Source organism: Macaca mulatta, chromosome 6 (assembly GCF_049350105.2).
Source record: "Macaca mulatta isolate MMU2019108-1 chromosome 6, T2T-MMU8v2.0, whole genome shotgun sequence".
In the NCBI taxonomy this organism is placed as follows: domain Eukaryota; kingdom Metazoa; phylum Chordata; class Mammalia; order Primates; family Cercopithecidae; genus Macaca; species Macaca mulatta.
This window is the reverse complement of record NC_133411.1, coordinates 185004771-185023276: the sequence shown is the minus strand read 5'-3', so window position 1 is coordinate 185023276 and position 18506 is coordinate 185004771. Positions and strand designations below refer to the sequence as shown.

Here is an 18506-nt window from a genome sequence, read left to right as displayed (position 1 = left end):
ACTTAAAGCCTTAAGACGGGTGCTTCCTAAGTGCCATAAAGTGTTCAATTGTTTCGTGTCTGGAAGAAGAACCCAGGCCCTTGGTAGTGGTTAATAGAGAAGGAATTGGGGACTCCAGGGCAGTGGAGGGTAAAATTCTCTTCATTCTTGACATGGGTCCCATGCTTTAGAACTCATGAAAATTTCTGTCCGAATTTCCCATGGTGCCCACATCAGTCCAGAGAGATGAGCAGAGCAGGGGCTGCCACTCAGAGTTGACGGTTCAGGGAAGTGAAATGAAGAGATTTGAGCGGCCTGCCCAGATTCACAGCACTGACCAATGATAGATCTGGGACAAGAATTTGGTTGATTTTCCGGGGACAGAGATCCCTGAACACCTGAGGCCTCTAAATCATGGCCTGGACCCTGAACCTGGAGCTCATTCCACTCCCTTTCTCTCTTTTTTTTTTTTTTTTTTTTTTTTGAGACGGAGTCTCACGCTGTCGCCCAGGCTGGAGTGCAGTGGCGCGATCTCGGCTCACTGCAAGCTCCGCCTCCCGGGTTCCCGCCATTCTCCTGCCTCAGCCTCCTGAGTAGCTGGGACTACAGGCGCCCGCCACCGCGCCCGGCTAATTTTTTGTATTTTTAGTAGAGACGGGGTTTCACTGTGGTCTCGATCTCCTGACCTTGTGATCCGCCCACCTCGGCCTCCCAAAGTGCTGGGATTACAGGCTTGAGCCACCGCGCCCGGCCACCACTCCCTTTCTCAATCCTCCTGTACCAAGGGCTCTTCAGGAAGGTCGAGGTATTGGAAGAGGTGCTGAGTCCAGAAAAAAGCTCAAATCATTAAACAAAACATAACTCCTGTCTCTAGGTTTTAACTCCTGGGCTAAAATATGGCACTTTCCTGCAAACGAAGCCTCTCTGAGGAACAAATGCAAATGTCTGGTCATCCTACCCAGCGCCCCTACTGTCAGCTCTCTGGCAGTGAGCAGCCCTCCATGACCAACTGACCACACCAAAGGACCACGTTCTGCTTGGCCCCCAGGGTAGTTCGGAACTTAGGACATTCCAGACTAACTACCACTCGATGGCTGTGCCAAGAATAAAATTCCCTTCAACTGAACCGTCCTGAACAAGCAATTAATGGGAATGAACTGAAAATGTGGCACTCCAGTTGGGTTTTCAGTGGTTTCTTCTGTATCTAGTCTATGAAATAGTGTTTAAAAAAAAAAAAAAAAAAAGGCCAGGCGCAGTGGCTCACACCTGTAATCCCAGCACTTTGGGAAGCCAAGGTGGGCAGATCACAAGGTCAGGAGTTCAAGACCAGCCTGGTCAACATGGCGAAACCCCGTCTCTACTAAAAATACAAAAATTAGCCAGGCATGGTGGCAGGCGCCCGTAGTCCCACCTACTTGGGAGGCTGAGGCAGGAGAATCGCTTGAACCTGGGATGCAGAGGTTGCAGAGAGCTGAGATCATGCTACTGCACTCCAGCCTGGGTGACAGAACAAGACTCTGCCGGGGGGGAAAAAGGGGGGGGGCAGGTGCTGTGGCTCATGCCTGTAATCTCATCACTTTGGAAGGCCAAGGCAGGTGGATCAGGAGGTCAGAAGTTCGAGACCTAACTTGCCAACATGGTGAAACTCTGTCTGTACTAAAAATACAAAAATTAGCCAGGCGTGGTGGCGGATGCCTGTAATCCCAGCTACTCTGGAGACTGAAGCAGGAGAATTGCTTAAACCCGGGAGGTGGAGGTTGCTGTGAGCTGAGATCATGCCACTGCACTCCAGCCTAGGCAACAGAGCAAGACTCTGTCAAAAAAAAAAAAAAAAAAAGATGGCATTGGAAACAGTGTATTTTTCTAGAGGAAAATATTTGAGGCAAAAATCTTGATAGAAGAATAAAAAATACAAATTGAGTAATAAAACTCTAAAACATATTTATAAATCTGTAGACAAATGGGAGTTGGGGAAATAAAAAAAAATCAGAATGACATTTAACATACAGGAAAACTGGCCCACCTGAAGAAACTGCAGTCAGAAGATAGAAATGAACATACATACCATTGAGGCAGCAACTACAAACGTTTCCCATCGTGAGTCCTCGGACACAACTAAGCTGCGTTTCCTGCCAACGCTTAGTTGCCAGAATGGCAGCTAAAATGAAAGGCAAGACCTATATCATCAGGTCACCTCAGCGACAGGTCACAGTAGAATTTTCGCAAGCGCACGTGTCACAATAGCTGTGATCTAGACCAGTCCATGGTCACATTGACAAGGGGTCACTTAGACTCCATGTTTCATTTCAAAAACTGAATCCCAGACACACAGTATTATTCTGTATTTATGAAACAAACATTAAAGGAGGAAAAAGATCTGCCTCTCCACTATATTTGATAGTGAAAATTTCAGAGTAAAGATAAGAAAAGCTAATACATTGAGAATAAAGGGAGATTCCAGGCTGGATGTAAAATGCCATCCCCACCCAATTCTACTATTCCCAAGTCACCAGAGAGTCCTAGCTTCAACAATTCTAAACTAGTTCCAAATTAAATTTAAAATGCATTAGTGTAAGTTCAATTTTAAAGCCAATCTCTAAGAATATAATTCATAGTAATAAAAAAGATATGAAATGATTCAGTACAAATTTCCATCACTGTTGATTCATCACACGTTTTAAGAACTATTACATCAAATGGGTCATTGATGAGGTATAAAAACTGCATTAATATAGATGTTGCAATTTTTTTTCAGGGATTATCTAATTGAAGGGGTGTTTGGGAAGGAATTGAAGGTATTCGGAAAGGAATACATATTACCTGTGTAAATGGAGAATTTTAATTCTCAACAACTGAATAGAAAATTGTGCAGGTGTGTACATATAAATATACACACATATGAGAGAGAGAGAGAGAGAAAACGTAATTTAAAAATACTAGACCACAGATTTATATCTCTGCCCAGGCTAGAGTGCATTGGCACGATCTTGGCTCACTGCAAGCTCTGCCTCTCGGGTTCACGCCATTCTCCTGCCTCAGCCTCCTGAGTAGCTGGGACTACAGGCGCCCGCCACCATGCCGGCTAATTTTTTGTATTTTTAGTAGAGACGGGGTTTCACCGTGTTAGCCAGGATGGTCTCGATCTCCCGACCTCATGATCCACCCACCTAGGCCTCCCAAAGTGTTGGAATTACAGGTGTGAGCCACTGCGCCCAGCCTCCGGAAAAGACATTTTAAAAAACATAATATGTTACGAAGAATAAAAAGGAATGAGCATAAGGCTTTCCTTCCTGGTGCCACCTAAGTGTTCACAGTAAATGAAAATAAATGAGTCTTTTACGCTGGCAGCCAAAGCCCTTTTACAAAGCTTTGTCATGGTGTCAGTGCTATATGATTGTTCAATTAATAAATCTGGAAAGATGTGCAGAAATTTAACAGTTGTTACTTCCAGAGGCAGAAGCTGGCAGGCCGCAGAAGAGGAAAAGACAAGTCCAGATGTCAGTGTGCAGTCTTCTGTGCCTTGTGAACGTCCTGCAAGTGTGCTATTCCTGATGTCTCTACTGTGATTTCTTTTTAATAAAAAGAACTAATTCCTCCTAATGCTGGTAGAAAGCAAACATTTCAATCTGCTAATGTTTCACAGGGACAAGAATTCAGGCAGGACACAGAACAGAGAGCTTACTGGTGCTTGTTGATGTCTGGGGACTGCAGAGAAGTCTTATGGAGTGGGATTAAATTCACAGCAGGGGGCTGGAATCATCTGGATGTGCCGTCATGCACAGGTCTGCAGAGGAACTTGGGCTTGGCTGGAGAACACACAGGACTTCCCTGGGCTTCCAAGCAGCAGGCAGTCTCAGGACACTCAGAGCTTTGAATTGGTGGCCACGGGCTTCACTGGTGAGTGTCCTGAGTGAAGCAGGCAGACACTCATGGCGTTTCTAACATAATTGTGGAAGTTACACAACATCACTTCCACGTCATCTGCCAGTGAAAAGCAAGCACTAGTGTCAAGTCTGATTAACCAGTGAGGGTGGGCAGAGACGCCACCTCTCAAAAGGAGAATAGCAAAGAAACTGCAAACATGTTTTAAAAGCCACGTGCATATTCCAGCTTAAAAATCTCCAGTACAGAGATACCTCTCAGATATGTGAGAAAGGGCCTGTCACTCTATGGCATCAGCCAAGAGTAAGTTAAGTGTGGGTTTCACTTATGCATCAGCCACTGTGAGTTGATTGACAAGTAAATACAAACACTCAGGGAAACTAACCAAAGCGCGTTACAGGGTAACAGGTAACAAAAGGTAATGTAGACCTGATATGCTGCTCTACGAAGAAACCATTTCATTCACTCTGTTCACAAGATTTATGCATTTGGAAATGGAGAGACTTTTTTTCTCCACTTTAGATTCAGGGGTACGTGTGCAGGCTTGTTACATGGGGAAACTGCGTATTGCTGAGGCTTGGTATTGGACCTAATTAAACTAAAGAGCGTCTGCTCAGCAAAGAGACTTTATTTCTTATAAAAGGTTGCACACAGCCCACAAAGTGGCCATCCCGCAGGCTGGGAAGTGTGCCTCCCACCGAGGTAAGAGCCTGGCACGTGGAAGGAGGAAGAGTTGGGGCAGGAGCTTTACTCTGGACAAGCTGGCTAAATAGAAACTTTCAACAGGTTACAGGAGGAGCCAGGAATATTCATGACAGTGGTCCTGATGCATGTGTACCGACCAAACATGCGTGTAACACACGACCCATGTTCACTTTGGGGTGAAGACAATATGTATTACAAAATGTAATTACAAAATGTGTTACAATTAGGCTCTTTACCTCAAAAGGTCTTTTCAGGACACAAAGGCACGCAAGTGCACAGCCTCTGTAAACCGGCCAGAATCAGTCCATGGTGGGTGGGCTCTTAATACAAGAAAGTTACTAAAAACAGTCTCTTGTCCCATCAGAGCTGTAGTTACGGCTGCTAGAACAGGGTTTGGGGGCCAGTCAGTCAGTGTCTGGTGCTGAGTTACCATGGTTTTAATAGTGCTTATTTAGCTGCTAGAGAAAAAGAAAGCCCTGTGGCAATCAGAACAGTTTATTCTTTAAGTCGAGGCGTGTGTGACTCAACCCTTGCCTGGCATGGCCTTAGGTGCTGTTTGTAATTTGGTACCTCGGTGTCACAAAGCTTCCATTCTGTCAGTCGTACGATCTCTACTGCAGCAGGCATGCTGGGCAGCTGCATCTAAACATAAAAGGAAGGCGTATAACAAGGCATCAGATCGCCCAGCCCGTCATGGCCCAATGCCCGGCACTGAGAGGGTGAGGAGGAAAGGCCTGGAGCAGGCTGGACTGAGTGGTCCACAGGAGCCTCATTTTGGGAGCCAACTGCCTCAGTTCATGGCCCCACAGCCCAGCTGCACTCACTTACAAGTCAGTCCCTCCATCTGGAAAATCCGACAGCCTGTCCCATTCCTAGTGCCCTTAGTTTAAACCTCTGTCAGACCATCAAGAAAACACTGGTCTCTGGAGATGCATGGACAGCCTAGTGCATACACTGGGCACTCAATAAATGCCAAGGGCTACCTCCCTGGTGTCCAATAAGGACAACTGTCACTATCATGGCAGTGCAGCCTGAGTCCCAGACTTCAATTCCTTCTTCCCGAAATGTAGAGCAGGGGACCCAGGGTGGGGTGCAGGGCCCCTGCAGACTCCTCTCCTCCTGGGCCCCCAGCTGGGAGAGGGGTGACCTGGAGGAGCAGCGGGAGGAGGAGCAGAGATGGGAGCTGGCCCTAGCCCTGAAGATGCCACCATCTCTGCATCGTCCTTTCTTCTGGAGGCTTCTTCCTTCAAGACTCTGCCTTAGCCACCCACTGCACAACACAGACATCCCTCTCCTCATTCCGTGCCAAGACATGGAGGCCCCGAATTTGCCTCTCACACTCATGGTGAAACCATGACCAGGACCTGAGCCTCCTGATACCCTTAGAAGACACACAGCCCTCTGCCACGGGTGGGAAGGGGTCAGGGCATGGCTGAGGTTTCATCAGCAACTGGGCACTAGGGGAGCCAGCACCCCAAGGCTGCCTTCTGCACACAGGCCCAGTCTTCTGCTCTGAGGGGCCTGGGCCCCAAACAGCACCACGACCACCACCCACACTTCCACACCCGCCAGCCCAGCTGTAGCAGCTTGGCCAAGATAATGGGCGCTCCTGCTCAAACCAGATTTCCCAGCTTTTGCAGAGTTCATCACCAGCCTCGCTAGCAGTGACTTCCCACTTCTATGCAAAGGAAACTGCCAACAAGGTTACAATCAATTTTTTTTTTCCCTAGAGTGAGGCCTGGCTAGAAAAGCGCAGGCCACCCTAGTGGCTGGTGAATAACCTTGAGAGGGTCACCAGGCCCCCTCGGCTGCAGGGCTCCAGAGCCCTCCCCTGGCTGACTACATCATGCACTGGCCCTAACCTAGGGTGACGAGGCCAAGGCATCACAGCTTTGACCCTGGTGCCTCTTGCCTGGACAACTGTCCCCTGTGCACTCAGCAAGGCACATGCTAATTTAACCCAATCTGTCAGCCCAGGTGCCTGGAGCTGAAATGGCCTGCCCACTTTTGCCCTGCCCCAGCCCCCTTTCAACATGAACCTTGAGAGTCTGTGGTGCGTTCTTCGAGAGTGGGCTGCTCCAGGTGCTTCACCCACATCGCGTACTTCATCAAAACCACTGTCAGAGGTAGGGCCTGTTAGGATCCCTGTCTCACAGAGGAAGAAACTGAGGCAGAGACAGGGTAGGTACCCCACCTGACGACACAGAGAATTATTCCCTGAGGATAGAGAATAAGCTAGGACGGAACCTGGTGGCAGGCCTGGGCTCCTCCACTCACTGACAGGCATGCAGAGAAGCCAGGGCACCTTGAGCTGCCATCCCTGTGCCACTTACCCACCTGCTTGCGGCCCAGGTCAAAAACATCCCCATAAATAACCGTCCACAGCTGTCCTCAGCCTCCTCTAGAAGGCAGGTGCTCCAGAAGCTTCCTCACAAGCTCTTTGACGTTTCAGTGGCATGCGGGTGGCTGAGGAGCCCTGAAACCAGGTGAAGGTCCGGGAAGGTGAGACAGGGATTTAGCTCAGGCAGTGCCCACCAGCAGGGGCAGGCACTGCAATGGGCACCTACTTGGGAGGAACACCTGACGAGGTTTCCCTGATGCTGGATGCACGAGGCCTCACACCTATCCTTGCTGGACACAGATAACTGAGTTTCAAAGGGTTCTTCCCTCAGACCTGCCAGGACCTGGTGCCACCAAACAAGAACGTGGATGTGACAAAGTCAAAGAGCTGAGTGCCTGTGCATACCAGTGACATGGGAGTTACAGCTGGGGATGGGTCAGGCAGCCCCGGCAGAGCAGCTGCCACATGGGGCACCCCCTGCAGTGACAGTATCAGATGTGTCTCCAGCTCCCCAGGGTAGACTATGGGGTACAGCTGGGCTCCTCTGAGACCCATTGCAGCTCTGGGGCAGAAAGGGGTCTGGACATATCTTCACCACAGGCTCAGAAGATCAATGGGGGTGAAGTGGCAGTCAAGGTCCCAGGTGGGGCTGACTTGTACTCTGGAGCAGAGTCCAAGGGGAGCTTGGGAAGTGAGCACAGAAAAGGCCTGAGGGTCTGGTGGGGTGGAGGGTGAAAAGAAGAGATCTGGAAACCTCTAGAGTAGGTTCCAACTCAGCACAGACTGAAGGTCAGACAAGCTCAGGGCACAGCCAGGCAGCCCAGTGCTAGGGCACAAGTCACCTGCATCTGCACACTGCTATCCAACCTCAGAGCCCCAACTTCAACACACCTCAACTTCAAGGCAAAAACTTTGCATAGCTGGTCTGGGCCCAGTGAGATCGAATGTGAACATCTGGCCTAGGGCCAACGAAGATAGCTGTGAACACCTGTGCTGGGACCAAGGAGGATGGCTGTGGACATGTGGGCTGGGCCCAAGAGGACAGCCTGGAATAACCGGGATGGGCCCAGAATGCATGGCTGTGAACACCTGGGCTGACCCCAATGTGGACAGCTACAAACACCTGGTGTGCGCTCAGGAGGACGGTTCTGTTCATTTTGGCTGAGTCAAATGAGGACGGCTGTGAACATCTGCACCGGGCCTAATGAAGACAACAGTGAACAGATGGGCTGTCCCCACTGAGGACATCTGTGAAGCCCTGGCCTGGGACCATGGAAACTGCTGGAAACAACTCAAAGAAGTCTTGTGAGGAAATCTATGAACAACAGGGCTAGGCACAATGGGGACAGGCGTGGACACCTGGGCTGGGCCCAGTGTGGATGGCTGCCAATACCTGAGATGGCCTCTAAGAGGGTGGTTGGCACCAATAAGCACATGTGTGAACAAACTGCCTGCCCTCAATGAGGACAGCTATGGACATCTGGGCTGGCTGTCATGTGGATGACAGAGAACTCCTTGGCAGGGTTACATGGGGACCACTGTGAACACTGGTGAGGCCTGGATGAAGACAGCTGGGAAGCCCTGGGCTGGACACAATGAAGAGAGCTATGAACAGGTGGCCTGGGGCCAATGAAAATGGCTCTTAACCCTGGGCTTGATGTCACTGAAGGGAACTGTGAACTCCTGGGCTTGCCTTGATATTGATGGCTATGAATAACTGTTGGTACAAAAAAAACTGAGCTCATACAAACGAGGAAGGCTGTGAACCCCTGGGCTGACCTTGACGGGGATGGCTGTGAACACCTGGCCTGGGCCCAGTGAGGACAGCTGTGAAGAGCTAGGCAGGGCCCAGTGAGGTCAGCATGGAGCTCCTGGGCTGGCCCAATGAGGGTGTCTGTGAACACTGGTCTGGGCCCACTGGCGACCAGGACTAACACCTGGGCTAGCTACCAATGAGGACAGCTGTGAACACCTTGGCTGGGCCCTCTAAGGACAGCTTGGAGTGTTTGGGCTCGGCCCAAAGTCAACAGCTGTGAACCCCTGAGCTGGGCCCAGTGAGGGTGGCAATGAAACCCTGGGCTGGGCCAGTGAGGACAGCTGTGAACACCTGGCCTGGGTCCCAAAAGAACAGGCTGAGAACACCTGGGCTAAGCCAAAATTACATATTTCTCAACTGTACTGAAAATCTGCTCTAAGATGCTTTGAACTTCAACATACAATATAGACAGGAAGTAAATGAAAAGCAGTTCCGTCCTTCTCACTCCTCTGTGCTTCCTCACACGCTACTCTTTGCCTTGCAAACAGCCCTCCTCTGCCTCCCCACATTAACTGTGGTCATCGCCAAAACTCACTTCAAACACTTACCAGTCCCAAGAATCCTTGCTTTTCACACAGCACTTAGCATAGTATATTGTAATCATTTTATTGCTTCCCTCTGAAACCAAGAGCTTCTTGAGGGCAAGGGCTGTATCTTTTGTCTCTATAGCCCCAAAGACCTAAGACACGGTAGCAAATACTTTAAGCTTTTTTACATAAATTAATCATCTAAATTATTATATCTAGAGCAGTGTTTCTTAAACTGTATTTTAAAGAATATTTGCTTTACCAGAAGTACCCCAAGACAAAGACTACATGACCGTCTGCATTTGAGAAGTTACAAAACTATTTCATGTCTAATAATCAAGAAATGTCTTGAACTTTACCTAATCCCCATTTGACAATAGTTTTGTGGCAAACATTAACAATTGAGGAATTAAGAGTTTCAGAGATACTGTTGCCAGAGCTTCCCAACAGAGGTGAAGGTTTCCTCTGTGTGGTACAAACTTGCTTGATTCACTTCTGTCAATGGTGTCGGGATCCCAGGTGCTAATGTCAGGCACTGCTGTTCCAAATGGGTCACTAAGGAAATAAGCTCTGAATTAGGAGAGATTGGCTTCAAACGCACTTATTCTCTTTATTATTAAATAGTCCATTGGTTTTTTTTTCCTAATACAAGAGAATAGATTTTTATCTTAACTGTTAGAAAGCTTAGTATGCTCTGCGTAAGAGAGGTTTAAAAAACTTAAGAATAAATCTTAAAAAAAACCCAAAGCTCAGTAAGAAATTCTATTGTCAATTCTAATGGTAATCTTGGGGCCCTAATGCAACTCTACTTTTTAAACCCATTTTTATTGGTTTCTATTTAAATCGTATTTAAAATTAGTTTTTATTTTAGGCAAAATATAAATCAGAAATAAAAACACAATGGCCTGTCAATAAAAGCTCTCATACGGATCCGTATGGATTATCTCTAGCATAACAAAAGCCAATAAGTCACTTGCGTTTTTAGGGAAGATTGCTGAGGAGAAAGATGTGATGTCTGCAACATTCATAAACTGTCCACCAATAACCAGGAACAACCTAAAAAGGCTTCTAGACATTCTTATCGGTAGATGATTATTTGTGGTATAGATAAAGAAGAAGTTTTAAAAACTTCTAAATTCTAAAATTCAACCCCATAACTGAGGAATTTGTATAATCTATAGACCATGTATTATAAACAAATACACGCTGACTTAAAAACCTTGAAGTCTTTATCAAAATATACTACAGCCTAGGAATTGTAAACCCAAATACTTACAAGGGCAAAGGAAGGTTCCCTGAGAAAGGGAAGCATTGATGTGGGCACAGTAGCAAGTTGGAGAATATATGCCTTCTGTAAAGGGGCAGCCTCTGCACAGCAGGCCAAACAGTGATAGAAACCCAGGGGACGCCAGATTTGATTTTTTAAGACGAGCCTGAAGTCCCGATTTCTGCACACGTCTTCTAAATTTTACATGTTGACTCAATTTATAGAGGAAAACAAACAAATCTGTGCACCACATTTAGAATACAGTCCTTATGTTTTTATATTCGCTACGAATGTGTTACTAAATGGTTGTGTATAATCCAATTATTTGCATGTAAAATATTTTCCTTCTCCAGTATCATATGTTTTCCAAAAATCAGGCCCTCATATATAATAGAAATTGCTAAAAAGACTCATAATACCCACTTCAAGAATTTTTCCAACATTTATGCACTTACAATCTATTTATACACAATTTTCCCAGATTGTTAACCAAATACATAGTTTGTACACAGGACCGCCAAAACTAAATTATTAAATAATTCCTATCTGTTTTCTTATTAACTTCGTGGATTTCATTGTTTAAAACTGACATCCTGGTTATGCTAAAGCTCTATAAACTTAACAGACATACTGAGATAGTTCATAATACACAGCTTCAACTAAAAAAGAAGTTTAGGATTTGCTTCTATTCTAATTGAGAAAACCCAACTTGTAATGAACATTTGTTGACATATAATCACCTATATGGTGACAAAGGGACATGAAATCATGAAAGGGTTAGCTTCTACTTATTGAAAGATTACCTGTAAGTAAATTTCTGAAGACTCTCTGAATGGCAGTGAATGATTAATGGTGGGAAGAAAAAGGTGTTACTCTGTTAGCCAAGATGGTCTTGATCTCCTGACCTTGTGATCCACCTGCCTTGGCCTCCCAAAGTGCTGGGATTACAGGCGTGAGTCACCATACCTGGCCAAGATGTCCATTTACTGTAAGTTGCTTTAGTTTTGTTTTTTAAGATAAAGCCTATTTCCAGGGCATATTTTCTTCCCTGTGTTGTTTTACATTAATTAGGAAATTAAAAACCCTGCATAAAAAAAAATTGAAAAGATTTTATCTTTAACAAATTCACAAATATTTTCCAAAGTGCATTTTAAAAAGCCGTGCCCTTTAATGCTCCTTTAAAAGTATCAATATTTAAAATAAAATCTTAAGACAATTAAGTTATTTCAAAATAACTTAATTTGCATTTGCATTCAGGGAATGCTTGAGCTTCCAAATACAAAAAATGGACCCTTACCTACGTCAAGGTTAAAACACATATTTTGAAAAGAAAGTTGTTAATCTATACCTTGTCCAGTGCTTCAATATTTGCATCATGGGGAAGCAGTTTTTCTGCCAGTGACGTACTCTCATTACACTCAGCATAATGGAGAGCAGTGTTGCCGTAGATATCCTTAAGATTTGGATTGGCGCCATGTTCCAGCAGAGTGTTGGCACAAGTCTCTTCCTGGCAATGTACAGCCTGCCCATATTAGATCAAGAAATAGATTGCAAATTCTAAGAATTCAAAATACAGATTCCACAGGTTATACCAACTGGTTACATGTAAATGAGATGTATTTGTTTTAATTCTATATGTGTAAATCAAACCCATGTCATGCTAAAGAGTTGGCTACTATATACCTGTATCAAAGGCGTACTGTTTTGATTGTCACAAATGTCAGTCTGGCATTTTCTGCTCAGCAGGAGAGTGACCACTTCCCCACAGGCATTAGCACAGGCCAAATGTAGAGCAGTTCTATGAGAGTAAGAGGACTTTTTAGGAAATTGGAGTGCAATATCTCAAAACACACAATAATTCACATAATTGTAAACACTGAAGAGCATGTTTTTCCTCTGCCTTGAAAACAAATACTTAATTTTTCTTGAGTAAAGTACAATACGTATTAGCTCTTATTGTTCACTGCCTTAATGAAAACAGCAGCCTATTTGAATAGAAAGAGCTCAGTCTTTGGATTCAGTTCAACTAGGGCTTGAGTCCTACGTTAAACTGTCATTTACCAGGTATTGCTTAGCCTTTCTGTGCCTCAACTTCCTCATTAACAAAGATGACAACAGTAGCCATCTCATAGGACGCCATCATGATGCTTAAATGAGAAACTGTGTAAAGTATTTAGAAAAGTCCCTACAGCAACAACTCAATAATTGTTAGATTTTTGGTTTTTTGAGACTAGGTCTCACTCTTCTGCCCCGGCTGGAGTGCAATGATGTAATCACACCTCACTGTAGCCTGAAACTCCTGGGCTCAAGTGATCCTCCATCCCTAGCCTCTTGAGTAGCTGGGACTACAGATGTACACCAGCATGCCCAGCTTCTAATTTAAAATGTTTTGTAGAGTAAGACTCTCACTTTGTTGCCTGGGCTGGTCTCAAACTCCTAGCATCAAGCGATCCTCCCACCTCAGCCTCCCAAAGTTCTGGGATTACAGGTGTGAGCCACTGCACCCAGCCAGATATTATAATTATTATGATTACTACTACTTAACAAAAGCAATTTAATTAAGTAAAATGATACAATTATACCTATTTTGTAGGATTACTTAAAGAGTAGGTCATATTCTAACACTTATGATATTGCAATGCCACTTATCATTCACGATTTGTTACAACTATAATTGGTAGCATTTTAAAAATGATCTTACTGATATATAAAATAATCGGGCATCTCACAATCCATGAGACCTTACGTTAAGTAGAATACGGTACACTCAGCAGGTCTAGGGCAGTTCTAGGCATGTAACTGGCCCTTAAATACATTTTAGTTCTTAAAGGGACTATGGGGAAAGAGCACTGAAATAACAATCATGCATTTTTTAATTCTTTGATTTTCAAACAACCTGAAGCCAAAGGAAACTCAAGATTCAAATGAATAGGTACGGCTCATTTTATTCACTACTTATATTTACAAAATATACACAAATCAGACTTTCCAATGATTAATATTAGTATTTAAGACTGATAAACTTCTTCTACTATTTTCTAACTTCACAAATGCTTTTGTTTGAAAGGCAGGAGATAAAGTGCCAGTGAGATGAAGTCCTAATATTCCCATTTGAAATTTCTCAGCTTGTGCAGGCAGGACAGGTAAATATGAAGTTTTTAAGGATGAGAGATAGCGGAATATGTCATATATATAATATATATATATATTATATATACATCTATTTCCTGAGAGATAGCAGAATATGTCTGCCACGTAACAGGCACTCAGGTTATGTTCGATGAATAAATGGAATGAAAGAATGGATAAATACAGTTGGGGGGTTCAATATTTTTAAATAAACTCGAATAAAGCAATATTTTCACAACAGTAACTATTTATATTTTGTTATGTTTATTTTTAAAGAATACAAGTAAAATGAAATGATTCATCTATCATTGTTTGTATATATGAAATGAATGTATATATAAGAAAAACATATGTACATAATAAAATACATACATAATAAAATCTGGAAACACAGATAAAAAATTCCCTTTTACTTCTGAAGAGGCTACAAGTTCAAAGATGACAACAACACACATAAATAATAATAATGATAAAAAATAGAAAGTGATATTTTTATCTGTGCAAAATTCATATTCCTCTCTTCCCAAGGATTATTCCATTAATAATCAACTTTTACTAGAAGCTTTGTATATGTTCACTGCAGCAATCAGAGTTAAGAAAAAGGAACAAAATCTTTACTTAAAACACAAATGCCCAGAAATTACACATTTTATCATACTTTGTACATATTTTCTGCTAACACAAGACCATAGTCTGTTTCTGTATATGTATAATCAAACGGATTCTTTTTTCCTCGCTGGCTATAACAAAATACATCTTCATACATCAACATACTTCTGTATCTATTGTCACCTTCAGTGGTCACATATTATTGCATCCTATGGATGCAACTGAAATTTCTTTATAGGATCCATTCTAGGGGTTCTTTTTAAAATAAGTGCTGTGAAAAACAAAGAGCATGTATCTCTATTTCCCAAGGGTATTCAGTAAAATGGAATTGAAGGGTAACGGGCATACACATTTTTTAAATATAGTACTCACCACCATGTTATGTATTTAAAGAGCAATCAGCAACTTAAACTTTAGGCAGCGTATAAAACATCCTCACACATATTGTGGATAGAGAACAGTTTCATTCCTCTTTTAAATTCTTACACCAGAAATGCAAAGGATTTTCTTCCTATGTACATAAGTAACTTATAGGTCTGCAAAGAAGTACTTTGCCCACTTTTAGAGTTTTTGATTATTTGATTTGTGAGAATTCCCTGTAAAATGAAGATGCACTTTTCAGGCCCAGTGTGGTGGCTCACACCTGTAATCCCAGCACTTTGGGAGGCCAAGGCAGGCAGATCACGAGGTCAGGAGTTCGAGACCATCCTGGCCAACATGGTGAAACCCCATCGCTACTAAAAATACAAAAATTAGCCGGGTGTGGTGGCGGCACACCTATAATCCCAGCTATTGGGGAGGCTGAGGCAGGAGAATCACTTGGACCCAGGAGATGGAGATTGCAGTGAGATGAGATGTTGCCACTGACTCCAGCCTGGTGCCAGAGCAAGACTCCATCTCAAAAAAAAAAAAAAAAAATGAAGATGCACTTTTCATCTAATGAGTATATACGTATGTGTATATATATAACTTTTTATCTGTGTATATGTAATTTACATATCTGTAATATATGTTATACATACCAGTACTATGTATATGATACATACGAATGTAATTTCTGTAAAATGAAAACATACTTTTCATCTGAATATATATAATACAGTAAATATTTTTCAAGTATGTTCTCTTTTGTTAATTTTTTTTCGGATACACAGGCAGTTTTAATTTTTACTTTGCTAAATCAACCTTCAGAATGCCCGCTTGCGAGGTCATTCTTAGGAAGGCCTTTGTCAACATAAAATTTACCTGTAAAATAAGCATGTGTGTTCTCTTCTGGTACTTTTCTCATTTGCATATGTAAAAATTTCAATCTGTACTCCATCAGGAACTCATGTTTGTGACATAAACTTTCACTAGTTTTCTTCAAACAGCAGGCATTTTTTCCATTAACAATTCATTCTTTCCTATTCATGACTGTTAACATTATCAATCCTTATGTATGTCTTACAGAATTTCATTGTTTCTGCATTTCCTATTCTGTTCCATGCATTTATCTGTCTTTTCAGCTGTTAGTAAACCATTAATTGTAGAAATTAATAGCAAATTTTGTTATCTAGAGGAGGAAGTGTATTTTTCACTCCATTATAAACTTGTTTTAAATGTTGTCACAATAGTAAAAGACAGCAGGTGTCATGCAAAAATGTTAAAACCTTGATATTTTCATTTGTCTTATGTAAAACTGATAAACAGAGAAAGAGTTCACATTTTTTTTAAAAAATGTGTCTTCCCATTCAACAACACAGAACCCACCTCCCACTTCTAAGTTTCCCTCTAAGAACCTTCAGTAAGGAACCGATCTACACAGGTGGATACGGATGTAAAACGAATAGTTCTACCTGAGAACTTTTCGCTACTGAAAATGACTCACGGTACTTTTTGACAGGGGAATGAGTTCTCTCCTTAGGCACCTCCTATAATGTATATAACATCATGATTTAAACGTGTAGGTTAAAAATAAAAACACTGTATGTGCTTCGCTTTGTGAGTTACATCACTCACATTCTCCACCAAGTGCTCCGGCCGGGGAATTATGAGGGATGCAGAGCAGCTGAGGCTCCGTTTGGCACCGCCGCTCCGAGGGCGTCCTGCGCCCTCCAAGGCCCGGTCCCAGGGGCTGCGGGGAAGCCGGGCCCGGGGACCCCCTCCCACCCTGGGCCGAGCCCCCGCTCCCTGTGCGGCCTGTCCCAGGCTTCCAGGTCTCTGCTCCCGCGCGCCAGGCGGCGCTCCACCTCCGCGGCATCGCCCGTGACGGCGCCCTGTGGATCCTCCGCAGTTCCGCGTCCCAGATTCGGTGCCCCGAACCCGTGCAGACGTGGTCTGTGGGGCCCAGGCCCGCTGGCCCCTGCGGCTCCCGAAGCCGAAGAACTTCTTCAAGGAGGTGAGTTCTTCTCAGACCCCCAACCACCGGCTCCTGAGCCGCGGCAGCTCCCTGTCCCCTTTTCATCACCCCCCGCCCCACACCCAGCCCCAAACCCCCAATCAACTCCCAATCCCCGACCCAACCTCTGCGATCTAGCCCAGAATCCGCGATCCAGCCCGGTCCACCCTTCAGCAGCGACACTCGCAGCCTCCGACCTCTCAGACCTACTGACCTCTCAGACCCAGTGAGCCCCGCAAAGCCGTTAGGCGCGCGCCTGCACCGCGGGGGCCACGCGGCTCCCGGAAGCCGCTCCCAGGCGGCGCCCGCCGACAGGTGGGGCTGCAGCCCGGGGCAGGCGCCGCTGGGCTCGCGGGTTCTCCCGGCTGGCCCGGGCTGCCCCAGGACCACAGTTGGAAAATCGCAGGCGCGCAGCCCGCCCTGCCCGAGGAGAGGGGCCAGTACACTCGCAGCCTCCGACCTCTCAGACCTACTGACCTCTCAGACCCAGTGAGCCTCGCAAAGCCGTTAGGCGCGCGCCTGCACCGCGGGGGCCTCCCGACTCCCGGAAGCCGCTCCCAGGCGGCGCCCGCAGACAGGTGGGGCTGCAGCCCGGGGCAGGCACCGCTGGGCTCGCCGATTCTCCTGGCGGGCCCGGGCAGCCCCGGGACCACAGGCGGAAAATCGCAGGCGCGCAGCCCGCCCTGCCTGAGGAGGGGGGCCAGTCTGGCCACGCACCTACCCTGCTCATCGTCCGCAGGGAGATCTGGGGCTGGCACGGGCACTCCGCGGCCACCGGGCTGGCTTCACGGATGGCCTGGCTTCAGCGCTGAGGCTCTGGCCCTGGGGGCTGCCTGGCTGGTGTCAGGCAGCGGGAGAGGCATGGACAGTCTGGGGTTGCCCCTTCCCCCACCCGTCCCACCGCTTCCCGTGCCAGGACGGGCAGTTTGCAGCTGCACCTCTGGCACTGGCGCGGGATGGCGGAGCTTCCCTTGAATGACGTCGGGGTCGCCGAGCGCACAGCCTACCCGGTCTGAAGGTCCTCTCCTCCCGGACACCTCTCCGGATCCTGGACCCTGGCGCTGGGCAATCCACACAGATTCGAGACTGAGCGGCTGCACATTCTGACTGGGTTTGCTGAGGTACTTCCCCTCATACATTTTTTGTCCTGGGACTGGGGGTTGTGGAAGGAAAGACTGCTTTGCGATGCTGCATAATAAATATGGTTCTAAAAGTGCAGGTGTTAGAAATATCTTCCCTAATTAACCACACTCCTATGTAAGTAAAAAGGAAATCTGCAAATTTTAGTGGAAAATTACTTCTTCTGAAACTAATCTTGATGTTGGACTTCTTTATTCATTAGTTTCTCTTTGATATTCATATCATCCCCTTAACTTACTCTTCTCTCACACCAACCTGCACCCCCCAAGGCTGTTGTAAAGAATTATCTTTAAAAAATCTTATAAGCAGCTGGAACATTTTCATTCCAGTTGATCAAAGAGATCGCTCATGGTTCTGTAACTAGAGCAGAAATATTAGAAAAAGGATAAAATCTATTGTAGTTGTACATAAAGAATATTACTTCCAATTTTATACAGAACTGTAAATTAAAAATAAATGAATGGAAAATAGTTATTTGTAAATACTTTGATCATCAACCTTTGATCTATATTCTCCTCCAAAGCATCCACACTTCAGGGTCTCACCATTTAGGTCCAAGTCTCCTCTGTGTCATTACATGTCTACCACTTTCCCTTTCCACACCCCATAGAGCCCAGACGTCAGACAAATATAAGGTTTAAAAAGAAACATCTTGGCCCGGTGCAGTGGCTCCTGGTTGTAATCCCAGCACTTTGGGAGGCCAAGGTGGGAGGAACACATTGAGCTCTGGAATT

At 45.2% G+C, this 18506-nt stretch overlaps 1 protein-coding gene across 1 annotated transcript; it reads left to right on the top strand.

Moving 5' to 3' along the window:
* The first annotated feature begins 7967 nt into the window (after window positions 1–7967).
* LOC114679048 (uncharacterized) lies at window positions 7968–18242 on the top strand. Its single transcript, XM_078004376.1, has 3 exons — window positions 7968–8052; window positions 16308–16632; window positions 16771–18242. Exons 1-3 carry the CDS (start codon window positions 7968–7970, stop codon window positions 17123–17125), a joined length of 765 nt encoding a protein of 254 aa, XP_077860502.1. The 3' UTR covers window positions 17126–18242.
* The last annotated feature ends 264 nt before the right edge of the window (window positions 18243–18506 follow it).